Here is a 21,449-nt window from a genome sequence, read left to right on the forward strand (position 1 = left end):
TGGGCCCATTCTGCACCACTGATGGGTATTCCCAACCTTCTCCCCTTCCCCATACATCCAAACTTCAGGCTCCCACTTACATGGACACATTCCCTCCTCCAGAGAAGACCAAAAAAAAGCAGCTTCCCCCCCCAGGCCTTCCTTTTCCCCCATAACCCCCCATATCCAGAGCACTAAGCCAGCTCCAAAAATCCTCGTACACCCCAGCAGAGTTACGGGGCAGGTATTACCACCAGAGCAGGTTTTATGCTTCAGCCTTCACAAGTCAAATTCCTTCTCTAAAGCTTGGAGAGAGGTTTGCTGGCTGCTGGCGAAGTTTCATTATATACACTTTTACATCTAGACAGAGGCCAGTTCCAAAATACATCGAGCAAAGAAAGCCTTTTAGTGCAATAATCAATGAGAAGACTTTTACTCCGAGAACAGAAAGTTTAAAATGCTTTGAGAGCATGGTTTCAGAAAATAACAGGAGCAATATTTGGTATTGGGGGGGGGGAAAAAACCTCTACCACAAGCTATCTCACAAAAGTATGTTCCCCAAGGGTTCACGCTTGCTTTAAGGAAGAAACACAAAAAGACACGTTAAACCCCTTTCTGCCAGCACAGACAAAACAAACAAAACCACCACACACAGAAGTTGCTCATTTGGAGAAATTTCAGACAATTGCCATTTGAAGAAACAGAGCAGACAGCAGGAGCAGAGAACCAGGCTACAAAGGATGCACCATTGTCAAAAGTGATGTGGCAGCCGCAGTTACTAGGAGACCAGGACGGGCCATTATTCGGGCTTGGGAGAAGAGGATTCCTGCTAGCAGAGTCACAACCCGTGCTCAGAAAAGAAGGATTTCGCTGAGCTGGAGGGCAAACAATACAAGAGCAAAAAATCCCCCCCCCCCCCCAAATCCCCCTGCCCATAACCCCCCCCTACTCAGCCTCTGCTACAACGAGATGCAAGGGAGAGTCTTTGCACGGACTCATTTGGTAAAATTTCCCTCATTAAGGACTAAGTTAAGGTGTACTTGAATGCATTTGCTTATAGCTTATGATTATTCGCTTTGTGGGGTGTTGCTCAAGCTGTGCTGCACGGTGGAGGTTGGCCGCGGAGTAGTTTCTGCTTCTCAAGCGGAGGAGTTAAATCCCTGTGACTGCCTCTGCTGCAATATTACACAAGGAACCAAGGTTTAATTTCTTTCCCCATTAGCAGATGGACATAAAATAGATTTGGGGGTGAGGGGAGCTAAAATTTATCCAAATGAAGTTCCATGAGTTGCAAACTTCATTACAAATGAAGCAGTATGTAATGACTGTGGAAAGCAGACTTCAAAAATCCTCCGTGACACCAGGGTTCAGCAAAGTGCCATGGAAGTATTCACAGGCATTTTTGCAATTAGAGCCTATCTCCATTTATAAAATGCAGCCCCTTATCATCTTTGATAACTCAGTGGATGGCCAACCTCTTTGTCTCCAAAGCAAGAAAAGCCCTGATGGGAACTACTTACTGCTGTCATCTACAACTACACAGCGAATGTTCTCCATCTCCAGTAATTAGCTCTCTTTAGTTTGTTAATACTTTTTCCTCTTCCCCACAAAATCCTCCTAATTTAAATTTCATGAGCCTCCCAGCCAAGCTAACCTGTGCTTCTGCACATTTAGAAACTGGCTTCCCAGAACAGCCTGCTCCACTCTCCCACCAAAATCAACCAGCAGCCCCCGACCATTAATTGCATTCATTAGAGCTGGTGGGGACGAGTCAATCCGGGCTCCCCAGCACCGGGATTAGATGAGTCAGAAAAAAATCAGGAGCCGATGGACTTGCTGCAGGGATACAACCCCCGCAACATCTCCCCTGTCCCAACATCAGTCTCCATCCCAGGGTGGTGGCTCCCACCACTTCGGCTTCCTCCGCTTTTAAGGACCAAAGTGATGAGACGTCGCGTTTCGTGGTGGACTTGGCAGTGCTAGGTTTATGGTTGGACTTGATAATCTTAAAGGTTTTTTCCAGCCTAAATGATTCTACGATTCCTTAAAATGCTGTTTAATGTTTGAGTAATTCTCCCATTAAGATCATTTTTCTCAACTCTGCGCAGTCCAAGTGCTCCTTTATTAATTTGGCCCTGTATCGTAAAAAATAATTAGGACTAATCAACCTCAAATAAACCTAAATCCATCTCTCTGTAGGTTACTGGGACCTCTTCTCCCTTTGTAATCTTCCAGTCAATCAGACTTTGTCTTTCTACTCTTCTACCTTACCGTTTCCTATTTACGATATCCAAAAAAACCCAGCAGTGGCGTCAAATTCAAATGAGACTCTCACGGCCAGCTCTCACCTCCAAAATGTGCTAATGCATTACTCCAGGATTTCGGAAAGGACAAATCTCACAGGAAGGTACAATTTAATGCAAGGATGGCACAACCAGATCCTTCTCACCGCTATGACAGCTTCAAGGCATCAATTTTCCTCAAGTCGGGGTCAGTCAGGTTTTTTCCAAACACAAACATTTTTTGCAGGTTCCAGCCAGACCCCAAGTTCTCAAACAAGAAGGAAGTTTGTTCATTAAAAGCCTCCAGGCAAACTAATGAGCAACAAAAGGTTATTCGCCCTACTTGATGCGAGAACTTCTTTGAAGGCATCAACATTGCAGAGGTGCCAACCTTTGAGGTTTTCACCAGAATTTGGCGTATTTGGAGTTCTCAGAGCAGTGGCTATCAGAGTCACTTGGTTACTCAAGTACTTCAGCTTCCAGAAAAAACAATCAATCGGCTTAATTACAGAAAAACCCAAGAAAATGGGATTTCTGGAGGCTTAGACGTCAAAACACAAACACAAACCTCGACTTGTGTTGCATTTCACAATTTCTACATCTAGCTTGCTTTACGGTCCATCCCAGGTTTTCTTTTATAAGTTTTCAGGCTGGCGATACTGAAGTTCCTGCAGCTGGGTGAGTGTATAACATGTTGCTTGGAGGGCAGTGGAAGCTCAAAGCTTTTAACGTTTTTGTTGCTTCTGGTTTTTTGCATCCCCCGAAGTCTCCAGCACAGCTCCCCGGGTTGCCAGCGACATCGCAGATGCCGTAACATCCCTCGCTGGGACAAGCCTGGCCCTTTTGTTCCTAAACCAAACTGTCGAGGTTGAGCCTCACGGAGGGAATCCTGACCTAAGTGCGTTCACAACACAAACACATTTTATGGTTTCATGCCCAAACTCTCAAATGGCTAATAGAGCCTTTGCTGAGCTTTAGCTCAGACGGGCTAGGGCTGCTGCGTATGTGCAATGCTGCATCTTTATAGAGATTATTAGACTTTAATGAGGTCTAGTGAGTCAGCCAAGCCTTTATGCTTGTAATCCCCCATTTCAATAGCCATAGGTAGCTCCTGGATGCATTAATGTCGCTGGTTCTCCTGCTCTTCTGTGTGCATAAAAGCAACTTTGGATCCGATTTTTGTTATGGCTAGTGCCAGGCCAGCATCACGCTGAACACAGAGCGATGGCACTTGCCCAAGACCTCAGGACGGGTCAAGCAGCGGAGCCGGGGCAGCGTGGGTGCCAGGGGTCCCGCTCCGGCCCATGACCCCCCGCCTTCTCTGGGGAGCCGATGCGCCTTTCAAGTCCTCTTGAAGTCTCTTTGCTGCTGTGTGTCATCTTTCCTTTGCTAAGGGAAGGGTTTCTCCTCTTCACAGACCACGTTTCGCGGTGCCAACACAAGCTGTGGTAAGGACAGACATCTCATTCTCCAAGCGGTTTAAGAATCTTAATTCCTGGGCATAAATCCTGATCATGCTATTGGCTTTTCTGATAAACTTAACCGAGTTATTCCAGGCCTTTGTCTAGTCTGCCTTATCTCTCTTTATAAAGATAATATTCATTTGCCTTCTGGGGATGGAGTGAGGCTGCACGATTGTCAAGCACTCTGGAAATCCTCCATTGAAAGGGGAGGCAAGCAGAAATGATTATTCATGAAATCCCCAGTGTTATGACTTGTTATTACACGCAGTAGACTAAAAATGCAAGTGGGCTGAATGCATCATGTATTTGATCTAAGAATTATTACAGTTTTGCCAATTAGACCCAGAACCCAAATACAACCGCTTCCCTCCTCCTCCTCCCGCTCCCCTGCCAGAGCTTTGCACCAGCTGCCGTTTCATAAACACCAACATTTCCCCATCTTCCTGTGCTTTCAACAAACTCCAAAAGCAGCAGGTCTCTGATTGTTTTCCCTCCAATTAATGGCAGAGTGCACTGCTCTCCCAGAAAGAAGCTGCAATGTGTAACGTCACATCACGACAACAACCGCTCGCCCATCAGCGGCTTTTTCCTGCCGGAGAGGGAGCCGTGCAGAGCGGGTGGGTGAGAAAAGCACCCACTGGCATCCCTCCCCCCAAAAAAAACCCCTCACCTACCTGAGAGCATCGAACGCTGCTTCCCTTTGAGGGACAGGGCTTGAGGGTTAAGCAACAGGATTGCTTTGCTGTTCAGTGCACTGGTGGCAGGACGGCATCCAGCCAAGCGCCGGAGGAATAGGGCAATCTGCTCCCTTAGGGGAGCTCAGCTCGTACACGCTGTTCTGCAGAATAAGGCCTGAACCTCCTGCTGGGAAGGAAGGATTTACTTTTGCCTGAGAGGTTTCCAGACCCACCAGAGCACCCATCTGCTACCCAAATGTCTTGTTTCCTACAGGCTTGTGTCCAAAAAGTAGGAGGGAGATGTGATGCAGTAACCCCTTCTCCTCCAGGCCCCTAAGGTCACCGCTCACGGTGCGGTTTGCCATTTGCCATGCTGGAGCGTATCTGTTACCATCCGGATCGTGGTGAGGGTTTCCTCTCGTGTCTTGTTAGATTGCAAACAAAGAGACAAGAAGAGCTGAGTACAATAGTGATTTTTTTAAAAAACCAGAAATATTCCCATTTAAGTGCTGTATGCATAATTCAGACTTACTTGGGTTGCACAAAATTATCCAAAAGCGTTGGGGTGCGAGGGTGGCTGCAGTCACAGCTCTTGGCTGTGTGCGTGCACAGGAGCAGCGCTGGATTAGCGTTTGTTGCCCAAATTGTCCTTCCCTGTACCCCTGGGGACAGGCAGAGCTGGGCCAGCTGGTGTCACAGCCCTGAGCCCGTGCACACGGGAGCCCTCCCTACGAGCGGAGTCGGGGATTAACCAGCACCAAAGGCTGCAGGAAAAATCTGGGCGAGATGGAGTTGAGCAGATCGTGGAGGAGAACAGCGTCTGTCTGATGCTCACGCGCACACATGGTCCCAAATGCCTGAACAAAGTGGTTGGGGGGAGAAAGAGATTTTGGGGGAACATTGGTCCAAAACCACTCTGACGTGGTTCACAGTGGAGCTGCCCGAGCCACCTCTGTGTGTCCGTCCCCGTCCTCTCCCTTCGGGACGAAGGGCACGCTGCTTCAGTGCTCACACAGCTTTGCAAACCACCCCCCGCCTTCTAAAAACAATAAAATAAAATAAAAAAACCTGAATAAACGCACCAAAACCTACACACGCACAGAGCAAGCCCCCCTCCGCAGCCTCTAACAAAACCACCTCCAAAGCCAGTCCTTGCCTCCTGCCAAGGATTTCGGCAAGCCTCGGCGGCTCTGTTTCCAGCTGAACTAGCATCTGGTTGCTCGCGATGGTCTGAACCGCACTGTCAGTGTCTGCAGGAGATGGCCAAATCCCCCGGGACGAGGGGCCGCATCGCCTCGCACGCTGGTACGCGGCGTCGAGCACGCTGTCAGTGCTCAATAGATCGTTACAGCAGCATCCACAGGCGCTTCAGCGAAATAAAGGGAGAGGGGGAAGTTACAGGCGATGGAAAACACAAGAAAGAGAACAAGAATCCAGACCTAAAAAAAAGGAAAGGCTGTCAAGAGGCAGCAAGAGGAGGACAGGAATGGAAAACTTGTCCAGCTCTTTCAAATCCCACCAGACCCTAACTCCTCTGCAGAGAATTCCCAACTCAAACCGCTTCAAACCCCACACCTGCTTGCACTAAAAAATATGCTAAATAATTCAGTTTTCACTCATGTGCTCTCGAGCTGCAGAATCTTCCCAGCTCCTGTAGCTTTGTGCGGTATTTTAGGGGGAAGGTACAAACCGGCTGGGATTGAGGGAGGGGAGGTCGGTGTGTTGCCCCACCACCGCGCTCTGGGACAGCAGAGCTCTGGTTTCTGGTGCTGCTGATCTTCGTCGAGCGGCACAGAGCCCGTGTCAGCATGGTGGCTGCGACACACGGGGAACAGAGATGTGCCACGTACAGGATAAAGGCAGGGAGAAGGGAGGGCTGGTGTGTTTTCCACCTGCCAGGCTTTTCTGATCTGTGGCAGATGTCTCTTCGCTTTCAAACTGCATCACGAAGCGTCCGCTTTCATCTAGCCTCCTCATTGGGAAATTTTCCCATAAGGGGAAAAAAAATTGTCTTCTGCGGTCTACTCAAAGCATCGCGCCGTCAAAGACGCACGCCTGCCTCTTCAGCACGTGTCTGTAGGACTTTATCCTGGACCGACGGCTCTCCTGCTCCCTCCGCTTCTGCCAATCCTTCTGGAAGACCAACGGCCTCATGCCTGCCCTGGTCCCTGCTCTGGTGCACTGGGAAGACCATGGGGTGATCCCCAGTGGCGTGTGCTCCTCCTGAAAGCTCCCCACACACTGAATACGGACACACACTACCTCCTACGCTACCTCCCAAACTCTCCATCAAGGAAAATTCCTTTACGAGCAGCAAAACCCCCCCCATTTTTCTTGCTCCAAAACAGATCAAGGGGAAAAGGACAACTGTCCTGGAGCAAGTCACCACAGGTGGGATGCAGCTGGCTCGGTCACCGCTGTCACCCTTCGGAATCACCGACCTCCTCTCCCTACCTCTGCGTCATGTCTCAATCCAAACCACACGCACTGGGGACCTGCTTTCATGCACTGCTGACATGGACTTGTCCTCCAGCTGCAAAGAGGCACCTACATTCATGTGCACATTTTTCCTCCAGACTTTTAAAGCATCCTAACACAGTTTCATTAGGCTGAAGCTACTGGAGGAAATGTAGAAAGACAATTATAAACTAAATGAGAATTTCAGCAGGTTCCTTGGCTGAAACCATCTCCTGGGAAGGGTCCTGTTCAGAGACCAGTGTCATGGGCACAGCAGCCCAGACTAGAAGGAAATCCCTAGTTTCAGGCACAGGAGCTCTTAAATTTGATGTCTTGTTCAGAAAACTACAATCCCAACAACAAAACCAGTGAAGATACGGCATCTAAAAGGAGATTCCTCAATGGACTCTATACACGCATGGTTAAATAAAGAAGTGAAGACAGCCCATGGTGGAGCAGCCCAGGAGCCTACTGTGTCTGCAAATCAGTTTGAGGGTACACTGGTACTTTATAAACCTTTTGAAATTGCTGCCTGAAGACACTGATTTTAACTACTATGTTCTCTCTTCTTGCCTCCAATATTAGACATCATCCCATTGTGATGGTGATCAGATGCTGAGATACCCAACACAGAGTCTTTTAGTTACTATCGCTGCCATCTACCTCTGAGTGCTTAAAAATGTTTACACCCAGCTCCAATTGGCATTTTTCTCAGCTATCAGAGGAAGCATAACTATTCTTGCATTTATTGTCATCCCACGAGCAAGTGCTGCTTATCTTGCAGATTTTATTTTGATCTCCACAGCCCACTGGATGCTCTGGCACTTTGTCACGGGAAGACAGATATTTGCTTATACCATTGGTGGCCAGCTCTGTGTTTGCAGCCTCTGTTATAGCAAACATGATATCTTAATTAAGGGACTTGTTGGCTTGCTGAACTCAGACAGATGGGATCTTAATTCAATTAGTATACTTTAATTACCTATTATAGTAGGACTTTAAAAAAAATGGACACAAGTGAAAGGGTTTCTGAGCAGCTATCAATCCTATCATATACTTATAAATGATAAGCAGTAAATGCTGTTCAGTGGCTTCTTTCTACCACTCCTCTTCCTCACCCCTAAAACTGGCTGAATTTTATCTACCATTTTGGAAATTTTGCATGATCTCTTCCCTTATGTATTGAAAATAAACAGAAGCAAGCTCTGAAGCGGCAACGCACACAAGTAAATCAATTGGAAAACAGGATGCCTGTATGTTAACCCACATCCTCCTGACATCTCAAGCTACAGCAAGTAACCTCAAGAAGATCCACGTATTTTTGCTTCACAGATTATAAACTGCCAGTTAATGCCAGTCAAGAGGTCTCAACCTGATTTAAAAATAATCTTGTGTTGGGACACAAGGCTGTGCCAGATTATTTCTTCTGGTCCCTTTAAAAATTATTCTCTAAGAAAAGCCCTACATCAGTAAATCATAGTTGGGGTCCATTATAAGGAGTCTCTCTCTATGGCTGATCTGAGACAACAGGGACAAATTTGTGGTTAATAGGTGCTGATGGAAGAAATCTCCCTACAGCTACTATTTTGTGAAAACTCCTCATTTTGAGGTCTGCTTCTATTACACAGGGTTGTTTTTGTCTAGGGATGGAACTGAATTTTGGAAAAACATCCCTCTTCATTTGGTTGGAAGAGGGCTATTTCATCCCCAAAGCACCAAAAGAGCATAAGCAGGTCTCAGAAGACACAACTTCCCATTTACATTTTTATGAGCAAAAGGGTGGGCTTGGCATTCTCGTGATTTTTTTATTTCTGTTTTGGGAATTAAGCTTGGAAAACAGGTGGAAGCAGCGCTTAAAATTGCTTAAAACTCTTTGACCACAAGATGTGACATTATAGCATGCTTGCAACATCCAATAAACCTTTGAAAACAAGGTACTGGCCCAATTTTTTCTTGGCAGCTCTCTAGTCATCCATCCATTGCCAAGAACAGCATGAGCAGAGGGAGTGGCAATGCACGCATCCCTAAATCTCCCACACTAACAAATGGGGAATAAACATGAAGACCCAGTCTAGGCACGGCTTTCTGCTGAGACTGCCAACAGTGGGCCCTGTGAGTGTCAAAACCAATTGTGCTCTGAGACCCCTGTCTTTAATAGACCTCTGTCTATTAAAGAAAAGCATTTCTGGTAAGATACTGAGAGCCCAAAGATAGCAAAGATTTGAAGTTTTGGGCTGGTTTGTTGTTGTTGTTTTAAAACAACTGAAGAGCTCTGAAAAATAAAGTATTATTGTATGCATTACCTACACCTAAACACAGCCTACCTGTTTTCTGATGCATCAAGCTCTCCTCTCACTGTTCCTAAAGCCTCTTCTCTCTTCCTTTACATCGCCATTCTACAAAAGCATACAGCCACATGCCTTTTCTATAGCACCAATCCATAGCCAGAGGTTTCAAATATTAGGGGGAAGGTAATGACATGTATTTTAAATATCTAGTGACTGTTCACCAACCAGGAAAGTCCACTAACATCAAAACCCCAAGAAGTTCCTCTCCACATGCTGCAGGCAAGGAGAAGCACAAGGTGCCAGTGCTGGGGACAAGAGGGGAAACACAAATGGAGCCACCAGTCAAAACAGCTGCAGCTCTTAAATCCACAGCGTTTCATCTCTGTGATGCTGCCCGTCAGCCGCTGCTGAACTGACACTGCAAATATCTACCCGTACCTATCAATCACTCTGTATCATCACAGCTGGCAGAGAAGCGCTGAACAGCAGTGCTGGTTCACGGGCATTAGGTAAAAGGCATTTGTTAGATTTAATTTTGGAGAACCACGCTGTCAAAGAATATATAGACAAGATTTAAAAAGCAAACCACTCATCAATATAACAAAAACACCACTTATGTCCTACAGCCCAGCTCCATGCCATGCTAAAGCACCCACAATAATTACAACCTCACAGAATTATGCGTTTTAGAAGTCCCAGCAGCCCTGGAATGGGATGGAGTTATTGCTGTGGCGCTGAAAGGAAGGAGAAAAGCTTATTTAAACATTTAACGTATGTGAAATGCCTCTCTTTTTCCCTTGCCTTTTGAGGCTTCAGCACCTAGAAATAAATCTAGCTCATTAAAGAATATTTCGTAGTTCAGTTTTGTTTATAGGCCCCAGCTAAGTAATGCCTGCTACCTAATTCAGGTTTTACCATCTGGCACATCACATTAGAAATCAAATCTGCAAGGTGGTTTATTTTTGATTATTTCTTTTTTTTTTTTTTTTTTTTTTTTTTTTAAATTCAGGAGAATCTGAGTTAGGAGTGACATCACACTCCTATGAGTGTGAATAAAGAAAAGGCATTTTAATTTCACATCCTCTAGAGAGAGAATTATTATATCCCACCAGAGTATGTCCTGCTCACTTAAGTCTAAATGTTTTACAGTCGTAAGCGGTGACTGCAAGCGACTGAGCTAGTGCCTGCCCCTCAGCAGAGCCACCGCAAAGGGCATGGACAGCACGTGAACCGATTTCCTGGCAGCCCACATATGTAGAAGCAAGCATGCAACACAATACTCGCATCTCAGCTGCACAGATATATAGGCAATTGGACTAGATGATCGTTGTAAGTCCGTTCTAACTGAAAATATTCCTATCCTAAGACAGACTAACTTTGAGGCTGCTGTTGGGTGAACACACCATTACAGAATGCCGTTACTGCAATAAGCAAACTGGGACAGCGAGACACAATAATTATCTTGCCCAAGTTTGCTGTCTTCTTGCTGTACAGCACACAGGATAGAAGCCAACCTCCCTAAATCCACAAACATAGACAATATAAAGAGAAAACTTCCAGTCTGCCAGCTCTCTCTCATCGCTGGCCACAAAAAGCATCGGCCGGTTGTCCTTGCAAGGAGGGTGAAACCCCTGATGAGCCTCCAACAGCCGCCGGAGCTGGCTGCGAGCTGTAGCCTGGCCACAGACTAAAAACTCAACATCCTGTTTAGCTATTTTTGTCGAGTGTTTTGTTGTTTGGCAAAAATTCAGTAATAAGCAATAATTTTGCCAACGCCACCTGCCTAGAGGAGTGAAAAAAGTTAGTGGGAAAGAAGAGAAGCACGGACAAACTGCAATGCAGCAACAACCAGAATCAACGGTGGGAAACTCTCCTCCCAACGCAAAATAAAAAAGCAACCAAAACCTCATAGTCCTATGATAACATTGAATAAGTAGGCGTGAACAGGAAAAAAGGACCCACCCCAGCTATGAGATGCAACCACCTTAAGAGTTAACACTTATATTGCTTCGTATTACCACGCTAAGATTAAAAAAAGCAAATAAAAAGCACTCCAGCTATAGCATTAGACGTGGCAGCGAGGAGCAGGTTTGCAGATATCCACGCAAGGACGTCACTCTCCAGGATGCCACGCTATTAAACATAGAGGACCAGCACACCCACCTCCCCCTGTGTCGGAACCAGATCCCTGTTTGACGAAGTGCTTTCTCTAGTAGGTTTTAAATGACTCAAAATGCTCAGGGATAACCTCCACATCTGCCAGGAGCCTTCCAGAAGAAGTAGAACGACAGTTTGAAAATGGTTTTCATTTGTTCGTTTTCATCTCATTACTCCTAGATGCGCAACCTCTGGCTATTTCAAGGCTCAGAAAGCTTCATTAGCAGCTCGGTACAAACATCTGAAGAGTTCTTGTCCTCAACACTGCTCCCCAGTGGCAAAAGTCAACGATTTTCTCTTCAATCCCTGCTCGGTTTCCCGATGGCAGAGCTCAAGTAACATTTCTGCATTTGGATTAGAGAAAAATACTCCAACATAACACAGGACGTCATTTCTCTTCTGCAGGGCTGGGGGAAGCGTTCCTGTTCCCATCCAGTTTATCATCCACCATCTCGATTAACTACTATTTTTTTTTTTTTGGCCATTGATGCTTTTCAATTATTCAAAGAGGAGCCCTACATTTTATACCTCTCCTGCCTGTGACTTTTCGTAATTTGATGGAATAATTGCAATCCTCTCTCCATCCCTTCCCAATTTACCCCATCAATTAACATATTTCCTCAAGTGATTTTAATAATTCAGTCTCAGAGACAAAGTCTAATGTATCAAGTAGGAGCACGATGCAAAATCCAAACCCAAACTTAACCCAAAGCTCAGCTGATTTTTCTTGCCTGCGCTCTGCCCAACAAACTTCAGCTGGGTTAAAAGCCCAGTCCTACGCTGAACCGCTCCTGCTTTGTTTATCATATGTATTTTCCAAAAGCCTTCCAGGTCACTGCAATTTATTTCCTCAACTATTTCATGGGCTGTTGGGTTTTTTCCCCTGCTGTCTCCCAGTTTCTTTTGCCCATTGTCTTCCTGCACAGTTCAAGCTGCATGCGCCTGCTGTACTGCCTCTTGCTGTGCACCCATCAGCACCTCCACCAGCAGTTTTAAAGTTAACTTTAAATGTAACACAACACAAGAAACTGGGATTGCCAAGGCCAAATTTGCTGCAGCATGTGTCTGGAATTGCAGCCAAAGATCCAAGTGGGCAGCAGGTCAGAAAAAAAAAAAAAAAAATACACCCTCTGTAATTAAATGTCTTCATATTAGATTAACCAAAAAAAGTCATTAGAAATAAATGAGTTAAGTAATTCTGCAACACAAGTTAAATGGCAGTCATGAGAGAAAGAAAAACTGCATGGCCCAAGCTGACTGAAAAAGATAATTATTTTAGCAAAGCCTTTTGCAAAATAAATTGCACAGAAGTTGAGAAACCTTCTGAAACGAAGGTTTAAAAAAAAAAAAAAGATCTTTGGCTCCTTCAAGGAAGTGGGGGGGGAAGAAAGAAAGAGGAAAAAAAAAAAAAGGAGAGAGACGGTATTGTGTCCTTAACAGCAGTTTGAGAACCAGAACAAAGCCAGAGAGAGTTTCAAAGCACAGCAGCTCTCCCCACTCTGCTGTTTGTTCTGCTCATAAGCAGACAAGCTGTTTCCTTTCAACTGGAAAAACTCACACAATAAGAAAAATACCTCAATAGAATCTGAGTCTGTAATAACAAAGCCCAAGGGGCAGCCAGAAAGAAATCTTTTGGCCAAGTAAAAAATATTTGGTGTTTGGATCCTCAGACAGAGCAGACTGCTTCTGGGTGTAGGGCATACGCACATCCTACTGCTGCCGGAGGAGGTCAGGGGATTCATTGAGGTATTTCTCGTTCCCGTCTCTCCTTCCCACCCCCAGATGAAGGCTGCAACCCTCGTAGGTCAGCACAAAAGCGAGCAGAGGAAGCAGGAGCAAGGAGATAATAGGGAGAAGGAAGCACATGAAAGACTGCACACAGGGATGAAATGTCTCTCCGTAAACACCCTTGAGGAGGGGGAAGAGAAGGAATTAAAAGCACGAGCAAGGGGCCCAACCTAAATTCTGAATCCAGACCTGTGGTAGCTCAACCACAGTGTAGAAGACCCGTTAAAAATGTCTCTCTGAAATACTGTTTTGATAAATATGCCATCTCCTTGTGGAATTCAAATCTCCAACTGTTCAACTGGCATGGACATCTCTGCAGTAACAACACATGCCACAGATTGTGAGTTAACTTGAATTACATTTCAGATCTGGGGAGGGGAGGATGTCAGTGGGAGGTTTATGAACAGTATGCTCTAGCTCTGATGTTGTTATAACCAGATGGCTTCAGCTGTATCATTTACAATAAAAAACAAACAAAAAAAAAGTGAAGTTGACAAATAAATCATTAATTCACCTGCAACTGGAACAATCTGAACAAGTCGCCTCCTTCGTGGATCTCATTTCAGACCTTCCATGACAGTGTGCTCTACAACTGCACCTGGCTCTGCAGGAAGGGCTGGGACAGACAGGCCCCAGAACAGATTATTTTCCTGCAGGTATCTCCCCATCCTCCAGGGAAGGAGGCTGCCAAATGTGTATCGCTTTCCTGTAAATACCTCCCCAGAAAAGGCCAAGGACAGGCAGTATGAACAGCCATTTACTTTGTTCTAGGCATGTCTGCTTCCCAGGGCAAGGCTGAGCCAGGGACACTCCTTGAGCAGTTGGGTCACTCTAATGTGACAAGGATAAAAGGTCTCGTTCGGGTTTGAATATTTCAGTAAACAATGCAGTTACTGCAGCGTAATTAGACATCTCTGTGCCACACAGACAACTTCTGCAATTACATGGCAATGAACTTTTCACGCCTGTATGCAATTATAAGCTAGAAATGCTGGGTTTGAGTTCTGACAGGGTAGTGGAGAAAATCTCGTTATGACTAAATGCTTTGCTTACCTAAAAGGAAACGCACGCTAAATCCAATATAAAAGGAATTAGTGGCGTTCAAGCAATAGATGTAATGTGGGAATTTGTGAACCACGTAAAAGGAAGACTTTACTATACAGACGGTTGTGTGTTTATGATGAGAGCCTCGGTGGGGGAACATAAAAAGGGGCATGGACCCTCTCATGAGTCACCATTTGATAAAAATAGGCAGCAGCTAGATTAAACACATGAGCGTATGAACGGAATTCTCCTTCACACAAGGGACAAGAGGCTGCGAGAGAAAGTATGATAACAGAATGAAAAATCAGAGACAACAGATAAGTAATCTATTTTCTAGACAAAACAGAGTTATTCTCTGTAATCCATTACGTGCCCTACCTGACCATCTTAAGGTCAGATCAATTTGCCACTGTCCTGGCACTGCGTATTTCAATCTAACCTCCCTGGAGATTTGGGGCTAATGATGACATAAATGGATGGTGTCTATCCTACCCAGACATCCTGCGTTGCACCTTAATGTTATAAAACAGATGGCAGCTTATACTATTCTTCCTTCCCACATCTAAACAGCTACAGGTAAAAGGAAGGACCATGGGTCAGCTTCACACTGCTATTATTAAAACCCATGCTCTCTAGTATTTTGGCAATACCTGCTATGAGAAATAACACAGGTTTGCATTGCAATTTTGTGTGCAACATTCCTTAATAAATCCCATCTGAGTTCCAGGAACAGCATGTCACTATCAGTACATGGCAGCAGACTGAAACTGAACCTTTTGGGAGCCGGTTTTAAACTGGGAAGTCTTGAAAATGAAACAAACAAAAAAAAGACAACAGATACCACACAGTACAAAATAGTAATTATTTATATTTTCAAAAAGAAAAAAAAAACCAACGTTACCAGCTATTTTGAAACTTCTTCCCTGTAAGAAGAGTGACTAATAGAAAGGAACAGGACTGGCTCCTATACAGTCTGCAAGTCAGGTACAAACAGTTGTTAAGAATCATTTAGCAACTCAGGACAGGGACTTTTGACGCAGCGTTCATGAACAATAAAATTTCTCCTTTTTTTTTTTTAAAAAAAGGGGGAGGAGGGAAATAAAGCAGGGAAAAATGCCAAAAACATTTCCCACAATATCTAAAAACAGTAACTGTTGTTCTCATCAGAGAGCACGCTCCAGATCAAGGATTTTCTAGTCCTTTCAAAACCAATACAGACTTGCCAAAGGCTGCCTTCAGTCTATTCACACCCTCCAGAACACACAGCCTTTCACTGTCCCCTTTCACTTCAACCTGTCATTTTATAAAAGGTGGGGGTTTTTTCTTTTTTTTTTTTTTTTTTTTTTTTTTTTTTTTTTGCAATTAACATACAAGTGCTACTAACAGAGAAACTGATCTTCTTGTTGCTGGATGGCAATAAGGAGTTACACAAACGTCCAGTTTTTAGCTCAGCTGGAAGGACTTAAATTCTCTTTTTTTGATATAAATACTACTGGAGCTCCCATCAGGTACTTCCTTTCCAGAACCTCACTGGAAATTCTTTTTAACCCTCCAACGCTCTCCAAAGCTAAAATGTCCTCTTGCTCCAGGCATCTGACGATTTGTTCTGTGCTGCCAGACGCAGAGACGTTGTTTTCCCCAGTACCACTGCTGGGTTTTTCCGACTTGGGTTGGTGCCTAAACCGAACCCTGTACTTAATTGACTCAGCCAAGTCGAAGGGAACACACAGACGATGCAGCGACAGGGATTCTTTAGGTTGAACAGCCCCAGAGCCCCAGGCCCACCCACCCCCCTCTCCCCAAGTTACTTGGTGCTGTTTTAAAAAGTCTGGGTGTCACGAAGCAGTCTCTTCCCCCCAACAACAGAGTAAAAGCTCCACAGATTTCGCTGTCTACCTGGTGGTCAAGGTTACAGCAGCAACAGCTGATGCTGCTTCCAGAAAAACATGGGGTGGTGTGACAGACAGGACTTTAGGATTGCTTCAGTCGCTTACGCGGGGGTCCCAGAAAGGGACACTGTGCAGAGGCCAAAGAGCGATATGCCTCAGCCACCAAATGGGGATGCGATACTACCATAGACTTCCAGCCCGATGTCTCCATGACGTCAGAAGCATGACTAGAAGTAAGAGAGAATAAATTGGAAGTTATCAACTGGGGATAAAAAGGGTTAACTAAATAGATTCTTTCCACATGCCCGAGAAACCCGACATTTTTAGTGTACTGTTGTAGGATCATTCTGGATGTACGTTAAGGTATCTTTTGCAAACATTCCAAGCTTTGGCTCTGCTGGCACAATTGTATGCCAGACAGTCCTTCAACTTAAGGATGAAAAGCTCAAACATACATGATCCCAGGTGGAGGACAGCAGGAACACAATGCTCATCTACCCTGACTACTCAGCATGGAAGTATTTTAAATCAATATAGAAAGTACTGAGAAAAACTGTATTAACTGACAAATAGGACTAAAAATGTTTCCAGACATCAAAGTAGTTGGTAGTCATTTTACATCAACTGAAAGGTCTGTTATATTTCGAGTTGCATATAGTCCCTCAATATCAGGGACTACCTGATATTCTACTACCTAAAAGTTCTTGTGATCTTAGGAAGAGATCCATAATAGCTCACAGAGACAGTCCTCCTGTACACTCTGACCAGTCCCAGCAGAACAAGACTAAACTGCCCTTAGGGCAATGCCGCTCTGGGATGCCAGATAAATGAAGAATCACAATGGGAGAACTAAACAAAATAGAGGAGAATCTCCCCTGCATGTGACAGTTTACAAGTTGTTAACCCTATTGCTAATAAACAACACTTTCCTCTAGATTTGTTGCATCCTGGAACAAAAGTAAACTCACTAGTTAATGAAGTCCACTGCTTGAGTTTTCAGCTGATCAGCACTATGTAGGTCAGCTAGAATGAGGATCTCAGCTGCATTTTCCACAGACAGGTTACTGCACAGTGCATCCTCACACATCACCTTCAGACGTTCTAGAGCATACTGCAAAATACAAGCCGAAGTACAGTTACAAAGGAGAGAAAACACCTCATCAGGCCTGACATGAAGCCTTACTTGTGCTCCTTCACTCTTCAGTAACAAACTACTCTATTACGCTGAACAGACCTCTTTGCTTTGCTATATGCATCTGAACTGTACTCAGAGAAGTAGTGACCAGCAAAAAAAAAGGAGAATCATGATGTGCCCCACCCTGAGGAAAGCAATGGAGAGGAAACATACCCACCATAACTCATACCGGCCTTCTTGTGTTACAGGCTTACTGGTGCTGTGTTCATGCTTTGAAATGAGAATTTCAGGTCACCTATAATACTATCTCAGTTACTTCAAGGCACAGAATGCTAAAGCTAAATCTTTATTCTCACTCTATTACTGCATGACAGTATTACCCGGGTTCAGTGGGAAGACCTATCTCACAGTGAATGCTCCATAGGTGTTCCAGTGATGTTTAGGCGGTTTTCACTCAATTTCTTTGCCATTAATGACCTGCACATTAAGATCAGCCTTGCTCAAGTACATGCTACTAGTTTAACACTACAGAGTTAAACAAATGTCCCTGATTTCTTGCGGCTATTCAGCTGGAAATGAAACATCACAGCATGTCTGTAATGCCCTGGCAAAAGCTGTATTCTAACTTCACATTCTCAACCTAAGAATTTCTACCATTCAATTGTGCATTTGTCTCAACATTTTTTAGATCCACAGGGTTGGGCCATGTCAATGGTTTGCAAAATTCAAAGGATATGCTTAGAAGAAGAGTGCTATCTAATAAATTTCACACTCTACTTTCTGCAGCACTTCAGTCAGTATTGAAACATGCAGACACAGCCAAGACTTTCAAAAGCAACACAGTGGTCTTGGGCAGACTTCAAAAAGGTCAATACTCAGAAAACTATAAGCCACTTGTTATCAAGAAATGAAACCCAAACCCCAAACCTCAGTCTTTTAGAATACCATAGCTGGGAACTGCGAGACTGAGATACTTCTGAAAATCTTGGTATGTGTGATCTGATTATGGGGTTTGCAGCTCTTTGGATGAAACAAACTGATATTCCTGAATATTTCTGAATATTCTAGATCCCATGATTACATTTCACAGGGATTAGGAGAGTAGTCAATTCTAATGCAGTTCTTCTATGAGTAATAACATTAACACTACATAAACTGTCCTAAAGATTAAACACAGCTAAGACTTCTTCACTTTATGACTTCAAATTGAGTGACGTTTCTAAAAAAAACCAAAGCCCAAAAAACCACCACACTTTACAATTGTTAATTTTTTTTTTAATCTGACTGATTAACTGCATTTGAGAGTATCCTTCATATTATTTATAAGGCTTTTTTAGGCAACTTAGAAATGACATGGTATACAGTATGTGAGGCCGCATTCAGAAAAGATAACAGATTAGTAAGGACTGCTCTGTCAACCTGCACAGGGAGCTGGTAACAAGCTAATCTGCATGACGACAGGAGGGCTTGCCATATGATAAGCGCTATTACTATAAATTGATTTTATGTTCTGATTGAGATTTTCATCCCATTATGATTAAATTTAAATGAATAATTTTAGATTATAAAAACATTTTTTCACTTAAGACTCAGTGATAATAATTACTTCAATTGAGGCATGGCACTCATAACCAGGACAGTTTTCTCTCACCAGAACGTCTGAGAAGACAAATCAAATTTACTTGCTTAATCTGTATCAGTAACTAAAACAGTTTCAAATGAGGGGCAAGCCATTAGTTTATATTATTGTCTGTCAGTAACTTAAAATGCAGCAAACGAAGCTTAAAATTATTCCTTTTGTAAATTGAATATTCTCCTCCACGCATGTACAATTTTTACTTCGATTTTCACTACAAATAGCTCAGCTTCTAATTACTCTCAGGTAGCAAGATTTCCCCTTCCCCCCTTTCTTAATTACACTTCAAAAAAAACCCACCCTACCTAATAGCATACTTACCCAAGAGGCTGAAATAGTATCTCCTGGGTTGAGAAGACGTGCTTTGTTTTGGTTTTGGTCTAATTACATATTTTCCCCAAGAGACAGGAGGAACTCAGAAGAAGCTGTTTCAGTCTCTTGAGTAAATATTAGATGTTTTATGCGCTTTCATGAAAGATTTTTTATTTCTGCTTTTAAAAGACACACAATGAGTTTAAAAGGAAAAAAACCTACACTAAAAGCCAGGAAACTCAAAGTTAAAGCCTACTCTGTCCTTAATGTACTGCTTCTTACTTACACTTGTCTCAGTTAAAGATGGTATGTGAGCTCTCAATCAATACTCTTTAAATATTGAATAATATATGTGGCAATGATTATAATCAGGCCAAGAATCTCCTTGCATTATTTCCCATTTTAATTCTAGTTGCAGTGACCTAATAATGGCATATGGAGCATTTCACCTCTAAAATCAGCATTTTTGATGAAGCCTAGGTCCGCAGTGACAGGGAATTTGATGGCCGTGTGGTGGTTGCGTGGAACAAGGTTACATGCATCCACATCTTAAAATCCACCACCCTAACTGGCACCCACAAGAGAATCCAAGGACTGAAGAAGCATGGAGACTGAACTACGCTCTCACCCCTAGAGGTGGTCCCTCCAGGTCAGAGTTGAGGCACATTGGCAGGGCAGTGTGGAGAATCTTGCACTGCTGCTACCCGTGCTGAACCTGTTCGATGGATAAATTCAGGACTTTAGTCTCCAGTGCTGTCAAACTGGCATCTTTCACCAGCACTAAGTTCACTTTTAAGAGAAAAAAGAAAAAGGAAATAAAATTTTCATTATATATTACGAATTTTCACTGGTTAATACGGCTCACTGGCCAGCAGAGCACTCTCTTCTGTCCTTGGTGCTGCAAAGGGAAGGAGGCAGCGGCTGTCTGGCTGGCAAGGCCACAGGGCTGCGCCTGCTAGACGGGGACTACCAGCAGCCTTCCAGTCAGACCATCCCCGACACCTCCCTGGCAAGGACCCTGCAAAACCACAGATGGGTTAGGCAATAGGGCTTCCTCCAGTGCACCCCTTCTCTCCATAAACAGCAGGGACTGCCACTGCAAAAAGAAAATAAACAACAGGACCTTCCCACTCTTGGCTATCCATCACTTTAGAGCATCTCTTGAAGCTGCTGGTACCAGCCAGACCAGAAGGAGAAGCAGGCCCTGTTTGCCAAGACAGAACACTACTTTTGAGATTTGGTAATAATCACACTAAAAAAAAAAAAAAGATATCGCCAGGTCCACCTTTAAATTTTCTTCACACCCCCAGCTCTTATGCTAGATTATGCTGAATAGAGATGTCCTCTGAAATTTTAAGAAAATGCTTAAAAATGAGCAGTAGAGACATAAATTCCTGATTGTTATATGTTAAGATATGTATCTATACAGCTATCGGTATCTTATATGTATATCCTATCTTATAGGTATCTTATACTACATCCAGGTTTACCTGTAAGCCACAACCAATTCAAAGAAACTGCCCAACCACAATGATCACATGAAAAGCTTACTGCAGCATTGTGTAAAGCAAGGCACATGTCATTCCTGGTTCTCTGAACACCCATAAATCCCAACTGTACCTTGTCAGCAGCTGCCAGCAAATCATCAGCCATTTTGTCAAGATTTGGTGCCTTCCCCGTGTAAATAAAGCACATCATTTCCTTAAAAACTTCAGGCTCCACATCATTGATTTCAACCCGATTCTGTATCAGAAAAATGAAGCTTATTAAGATCCTGAGAAGAGGCTAAAGGCTTCCTTCTACCCAAGCTCTTTCGCTATTCAGAAATTTGCTACACAGACAAACTATTTAGAATGTGTACTACTTGCAAAAAAGAAAAAGAAAAAAAAAGAAAAATATGTAGATGGAGTAAGAAAAATTCTAAGTTGTACTTCACATTCTCTACTTCTCCCTATCCCACCCCAGACTCTTTCCCCAAGAGTAACAAAGGTAACAATTGCCTCCTTGATCCCTTTCTTCCTCCCTTCAGGACAGCTGAAGTAAAGACCTGCATCTAATGTGAGAAAAACAGTTAAAAGGTGACAATAGTCACAAACACTACCTAAGAAAGTTATCTGACCAGTGATGCTAGGAGTTGACTACAGAGCTATTCACTTAGCTGGAGAAGTTCTCCTTCCTTCAGGAACTCACCTTTTTACTCTCTTCCATCTCATGCTCAAACATGGCACTGAAAACCGGGGAACGCGCTACGGCAGTGGGGAAAATAAAACACAGTTAGAAATGCTCTTTTACTCTTCAGGATGCGCTAAGTGTTGCCTGCTACTTAATGCAGGAAAAACTCT

General features: G+C 43.9%; 1 protein-coding gene and 1 long non-coding RNA gene across 6 annotated transcripts in view; both read right to left on the reverse strand.

Moving 5' to 3' along the window:
- Nucleotides 1-932: 932 nt before the first annotated feature.
- LOC121233502 lies at nucleotides 933-8,082 on the reverse strand. Its single transcript, XR_005933079.1, has 3 exons — nucleotides 4,934-8,082; nucleotides 4,399-4,825; nucleotides 933-3,704 (listed from the first exon to the last, which is right to left on the reverse strand). It is a non-coding gene; the product is annotated as an uncharacterized LOC121233502 (long non-coding RNA).
- Nucleotides 8,083-14,983: 6,901 nt separating this feature from the next.
- Nucleotides 14,984-21,449, reverse strand: part of LOC115344369 (speckle type BTB/POZ protein) — a 30,750-nt gene continuing 24,284 nt past the window's right edge. For all 5 annotated transcript variants that reach the window (XM_030021567.2, XM_030021564.2, XM_030021565.2 and 2 more), the window contains 4 exons: nucleotides 21,298-21,353; nucleotides 20,728-20,850; nucleotides 16,993-17,135; nucleotides 14,984-16,251 (listed from right to left, as the gene is read on the reverse strand). In XM_030021567.2, the coding sequence (XP_029877427.1) occupies nucleotides 16,107-16,251; nucleotides 16,993-17,135; nucleotides 20,728-20,850; nucleotides 21,298-21,353 (467 nt within the window). In that variant the 3' untranslated portion in view covers nucleotides 14,984-16,106. The remainder of the gene's footprint in view (nucleotides 16,252-16,992; nucleotides 17,136-20,727; nucleotides 20,851-21,297; nucleotides 21,354-21,449) is intronic.

The sequence above is a fragment of the Aquila chrysaetos genome, chromosome 8, assembly GCF_900496995.4.
Source record: "Aquila chrysaetos chrysaetos chromosome 8, bAquChr1.4, whole genome shotgun sequence".
Lineage (NCBI taxonomy): Eukaryota > Metazoa > Chordata > Aves > Accipitriformes > Accipitridae > Aquila > Aquila chrysaetos.